Source organism: Danio rerio, chromosome 2, assembly GCF_052040795.2.
Source record: "Danio rerio strain M-AB ecotype USA chromosome 2, GRCz13ab, whole genome shotgun sequence".
Lineage (NCBI taxonomy): Eukaryota > Metazoa > Chordata > Actinopteri > Cypriniformes > Danionidae > Danio > Danio rerio.
This window is the reverse complement of record NC_141022.1, coordinates 45,237,234-45,243,233: the sequence shown is the minus strand read 5'-3', so window position 1 is coordinate 45,243,233 and position 6,000 is coordinate 45,237,234. Positions and strand designations below refer to the sequence as shown.

The window sequence follows — 6,000 nt, the reverse complement described above, 5'->3', positions numbered from 1 at the left end:
AGCGCTGCAGTGTCTCTCTATGCGGACACTTTCAGTGTCTCCATGCAGACACTTTCCGTGCATTCTACATCTCAAATTACAAACTCGCAAAAGATATGTGAACGTTTTATATTACTTACACATGCTTATGACCCGAATATTTGTGAAAGACAGTTGTCAGACTTTTATTGTCAGATTTTTATTTTATTTATTTTAGAGAGCAGGTGTGAGGTTCGGCTGTGTGCTCTTCATTCTCTGTCTGATTATGGCTAACAGCTATTGTTTAAAAAGTGCAAAAGCGCATGCCTGTAGAGGCGTGACATGGAGCCGATCATGAATAACAGCACATTAGGTTAGCTGACCAATCAGAGCCTCTTGACGGTGGGCCTTTCAGAGGAATTAGGAAATATGACACTCGTTTTCATGTTAGCTGAGTTTCTTTATATAGTTAAAGTAGGATATATGAAAAAATAACGTGATTTTCTACAAATGAAGCATGAGCACACATTGCTTTGCACCCCATAAACACAACCACACTCTAAAAATACACCACTCCTTTAATCAAACTTGTCATTATGCTTTTAGTGTTTTGAGGGATATTGAGTGATTCTCAATGACATTTGTGATATTAAATAAAGGTGATAGGTTTGCTAATTGATGACCATGAAAGACAGCACATATTTTTTTATTTGCTGTTTAACTACTGTTTAATGTCCTCAATCGTTTATAGGGGACAACCCCTCCCCCCAAACCCCTCTGTAATTCGCATGTATTTATGATGAAGTTTGTTCTTCGCCACTGTCGCCACTGGCTTGTTTGGTTGGGATTTTTAGAGCCGCCCATCAATGTATTTGCTCTTCAGTGTTTGGACTTTCCGCAGTGAAATTTAAAGCACACAGAACTGAACTAAACTGCACTTCAACTCTGAAAACTTTACTAGAAATTCTATGTTAAGCAGCTTTGACATAATCTAAACTGTAAAAGCGCTATAGAAATAAACATTTAATTGAATTTAATTGAAGTGTTTATAAGTCTCTTGTTTGTTCTGAACTGTTAAACTGACAGCTGTTCCTCAAAAAAAAAAACTCAATCTTCAGCAGATTCTTCAGTTTTCCAGCATCTTCTGCAGATTTAAACCCTTTCCAGCAGTGACAGTATGATTGTGAGATCCATCTGTTCACATTGAGGATGATTGAGGGAGTCAAACACCACTGCTAAAAAAGGTTAATACCAGGGGTGTCCAAACTTGGTCCTAGGGGGCTGGTGTCCTGCAGATTTTAGCTCCAACTTACCTCATCACACCTGAACGGATGATTCTAGAAAGCCTAGTAAGAGATTAGCTAGCCCAGGTGTGTCTGATTGGTGTTTGACACTCAACTTTGCAGAACACCTACTCTCCAGGACTCCAGTTTGGGCACCCCTGGTTTAAACCCTTACTGATGTTCCAGAAGAAAACACAAGGCATTAAGACCTGGGGGGTAAAATGTTTAGAATCTGAAGAGCATGTGTTTTGGGAATAATCCAGGTATTGTCTGTTATGAAGGGCAGTGCTAAATGAAGGAAAAATATATATTTTAACAAAATAAGAAAAAAATGGATATCTTTAGCCTTTTTTAAAAATCTTTATCCATCTTTAAATAACCTGAAATAAGCAATAGATTTACTGCATATATCTAAATTTCATCTTTCATTAAAAAATGTATAATAAAAATGTTATGGGTCACATATACGTCACATTTTTACAATACAAAAGTGATTTAGCTGCATAGCTTATTCAATGCAAGTAATTCATTTGGTTTATTGTCTCAAATATGATTTGTCAAAATAAAATGTCGAAATATGGGTCGAATAACATTGTATTTTCATTAATTGTAACATCTTAATATGTAAAAATAAAACAGCATAGTTTTTCTGACTTTTTTAGTGGTTTTAAAACATTGTAAAAATGAATACTATTTTATTTAGAAAAAATCTCATATATGAAGGGGGAAATATAGTTGTATTACATTTATTTTGTATTGTTTTGATGGTTGAAAAACTCTTTTTTCGGGTGTAAAACAAAACAAAAAAATAAAAACACTATCAACAACTTCTTATTTTCTCAATAACAAGTCTTATCTTATCTTCAACTTGAACTAGTTTCCTAAACTAAAGTATTATCTTGGCCAGTTTTGCCAGATGTAGCTGACTAATTCCAGCCCAAAAAGTATCACGAAAAGGCGGGGTGTGTGTGTGGGGGGCCGCGACAACGCGAAAATCACGAAAAGCAGTTGTGTGAACATGTTAGTGTTGGCTTTCCATTGCAAAACCTCACAATTTTTTTACACCCGCCTATGTCATTTTAAACCCGCACCGGGAAACCGCCCAATCTGGCAATACTGATCTTTTTAATATGACAGAAAAATTCAAATAAAAACTCAGAAAGGAACAAGTTGATAAGTCGGATCTTAAAGAAGGATTTTATGCACAATATTAGAGCTTAACAATTCAGTCAATAATAATATAATCTACCTACACATAACTTAAGAATCGAAACATAACTTTACATTTAAATATGTGGATACAAATTCAGTACAAAAATAAAAGTAGTAAAATGTCTCAATACATAAAATTATTTTCAAACAGTTCAATGCTACAAACACACTTGACGTTTGCTAACGGCAACACATGTATAAACAAAAGAGAACATTGGCTGGCCAAAATCTTCCTCGTGGCCACTTTTGAGTCCACTTTGGGGATCCAACATGTCAAATTTGAAATCCTCCAATGTTTGTGGTTGAGTTTCAAATGCAGCGAGACTTAGTTTTATGATATTTTCAGCATTGCATGGGATCAACTTTTGATATGGCACGTACCAGTTAACGAAATAGCAGACTACAAAGTGTTTTGTGAGGTATACCTGTCAACATTTTCTGCTGGAATATAAAGTCTGTCACACTCAAACATTCATAAATGATACCTTTGGTAAAACTGGATGGCCTTATTATTCGTCCAGTTGTCTTAAAGTTACACTGAAAAACGTTCATAAGTTTCCCGTTTGTCCATGAGGATGAATCGCTTATAGCACACAGATCAGAAAACGCCACGTGTCCGCGTTCAGACCATGTGTCACATCGAAGTCATCCTTATTAAACATGTGCAAATTATGACCTTTAATTAATTGCTTCCTCGACATGGTCAAAAAATCTTCACGGATTGCGAGTTGCGAGGATATAGTCCACCAGATCTTCATGGCTAATGTCAAAGAAAAACATTTAACCGTTTGTTTTTGTTATTATAAGGCATTTTAGCGAACCGCACAATGAAATCTGTGTCCAAGAGCCCCAAATGCCCGTCACCTTTTGTTGTTTGAACATCCCGTTTGTGAGTCCAGCTGTACTTTAACTTTCCTGCACTGAGTCAAGCAGCGGTCTGGAAAATGTGAGTTTTTTCCACAGTGTGCTGTTGTTGTTAAGTGTTCTTTCTGCCTGCCAGCAGCGACGTGCTATGATTTATCTCCTTGAAGAACCTGAAAGCAGACAATATTACAGTAATCAGATAAACGCCCATAGAACATGAAAGGCTTCAAATAGCCATTCAAAAACAACCTGAGATCACGGAGAGTGATGACAACATCAACACCAACAATGAAAAATATGATGGGTGAAAAATATCTGGTGGTTTGGAGATTTTATACGCTTTGAGTAATTACTACAGGCTTATTTCTTCATCAAAAAGTCTCATCTCTGATGTCACTTTCCTAGAAATGTAGGATTTAAAAGGACTGATGATTTATTCAATTTCAAATTATATTGGCTATAGTTACATTTCTGATCTTCTTGTGCCATACTGTCCTGCTCAGACACTTAAGTTGTTAGGTTGCCTGCTTTTAACTGTACCAAGGTGTCGCTTTAAATGTAACAAACTCAGGAATGGTCTCCCCTATCATTTGTAAATCTAAAATTAAACACTACTTTAGCTTTTACATACACTCACCGGCCACTTAATTAGGTATACTATACTAGTTCTGTGTTGGACCCCCTTTTGCCTTCAGAACTGCCTTAATCCTTCATGACATAGATTCAACAAGTTAATGGAAATATTCCTCAGGAGATTTTGGTCCATATTGACATGATAGCAGGCCATTTGAGTACAGTGAACTGTCATGTACAAGAAACCAGTCTGAGTTGATTCGTGCTATGAGATATGGCGCGTTATCCTGCTGGAAGTCGCCATCAGAAGACTTCACACTGTGGTCATAAAGAGATGGACATGGTCAGCAACAATACTCAAGTTGGCTGTGGCATTGACACGATGCTCAATTGGTACTAATGGGCCCAAAGTGTGGCAAGAAAATATCCCCTACACCAGTGCTTCTCAAATATTTTTCATCAAGTACCACCTCAGAAAAAAATTGTCTCTTCAAGTACCACCAAAATGAGCAGTATTGAAATATAGTAGCTTAGTAGGCCCAGTAAAGCAGCTACAACTCTGCACAGTTAAAAAATGTGGCAGATTACCTTAGAAATATAGGCTATATGTCATATATGGCTTATCATGTACATCATTTTTGATAAATTTTGAAATGTGTGTAGCATGTACATCACATATTTAATTTCTCCGCGTACCACTAGAAGGAAGCCTGCGTACCACTAGTGGTACACGTACCACAGTTTGAGAACCACTGCCCTACACCATTACACCACCAGCAGCCTGAACTGTTGATTCAAGGCAGGATGGATCCATGTTTTTAATGTTGTTGATGCCAAATTCTGACCCTACCATCTGAATCTTGTAGCAGAAATTGAGACTCATCAGATCAGGCAATGTTTTTCCAATCTTCTGTTCAATTTTGGTGATCCTGTGCAAATTGTAGTCTCAGTTTCCTGTTCTTAGCTGACAGGAGTGGCACCTGGTGTGATCTTCTGCTGCTGTAGCTCATTCACCTCAAGGTTCGACATGTGCGTTCAGAGATGCTCTTCTCCATACATTGGTTGTATCGAGTGGTTATTTGAGTTACTGTTGCATTTCTATCAGCTGGAACCATTCTGGTCATTCTCCTCTGACTTCTGGCATCAACAAGGCATTTTCACCAACAGAACTGTCGCTCACTGGATATTTCTCTTTTTTGGACCATTCTCTGTAAACCCTAAAGATGGTTGTGCGTGAAAATCCCAGTATATCAGCAGTTTCTGAAATACTCAGACCAGCCCTTCTGGCACCAACAACCATGCCACATTCAAAGTCGCTTAAATCCCCTTTCCTCCCCATTCTGATGCTCGGTTTGAAATGAAGCAGATCGTATTGACCATGTCCACATGCCTAAATGCATTGAGCTGCTGCCATGTGATTGGCTGATTAGAAATTTGCATAAATGAGCAGGTGAACAGGTGTACCTAATTTAACCTAGTTTAATAGTGTAGATCTATTTGAACATTTGTACAGCACTTATAAGTAAATGCATTTATAAATAAATGTTTTTAATGTTGTTGTACATGCTTCATTCAAAATAAATGACTTCTGCTTCAAGAACATGCAGATGACGTGCAATAACAAACATTGTTGTGTTAGCTTGCATTCAGACGTCTGATGTTTGGCAGCGAAAAATACTTCAGGGAGGGATTTAACGCAATTGTTTTGATGACAGACTTCGGCTTAGGCATTGTCGAATGACTAAAGCAACATTTGGTGTGCGCATTGACATTGATGACCAAAAAATGATAGTTAGAAAGCCTTTGCATTTTTGTGGTTTAGAATTGTAAATGTTCTAAGTGTGACCGCTGTGGTGTTCATTTTTCCTTGGTAACTTGGTCACTTTTTTAAAAACTGACTCAAATGATTAGCATTTAAATGTTTAGTTCATCTAAAAAAGAAAATTTAGTTATTAATTAGTTATTAATTAGTCTCATGTCGTTCCAAATCCCTGAGACATTCTTTCATCTTCAGAACACTTTCATTCAATTCATTCATACATTCATTTTCTTTTCGCCTTAGAACCTTTATTAATCTGGGGTCGGAACAGCGGAATGAACCGCCACCATA

At 37.2% G+C, this 6,000-nt stretch overlaps 1 protein-coding gene across 2 annotated transcripts in view; it reads right to left on the bottom strand.

Moving 5' to 3' along the window:
- Positions 1-2,415: 2,415 nt before the first annotated feature.
- The window catches only part of crlf1a (cytokine receptor-like factor 1a), a 44,018-nt gene continuing 40,433 nt past the window's right edge, over positions 2,416-6,000 (bottom strand). Inside the window, exon 8 of one of the 2 annotated variants that reach the window (NM_001002650.1) lies at positions 2,416-3,487. In NM_001002650.1, the coding sequence (NP_001002650.1) occupies positions 3,464-3,487 (24 nt within the window). In that variant the 3' untranslated portion in view covers positions 2,416-3,463. The remainder of the gene's footprint in view (positions 3,488-6,000) is intronic. The other variant, XM_087239249.1, reaches the window with a different exon arrangement.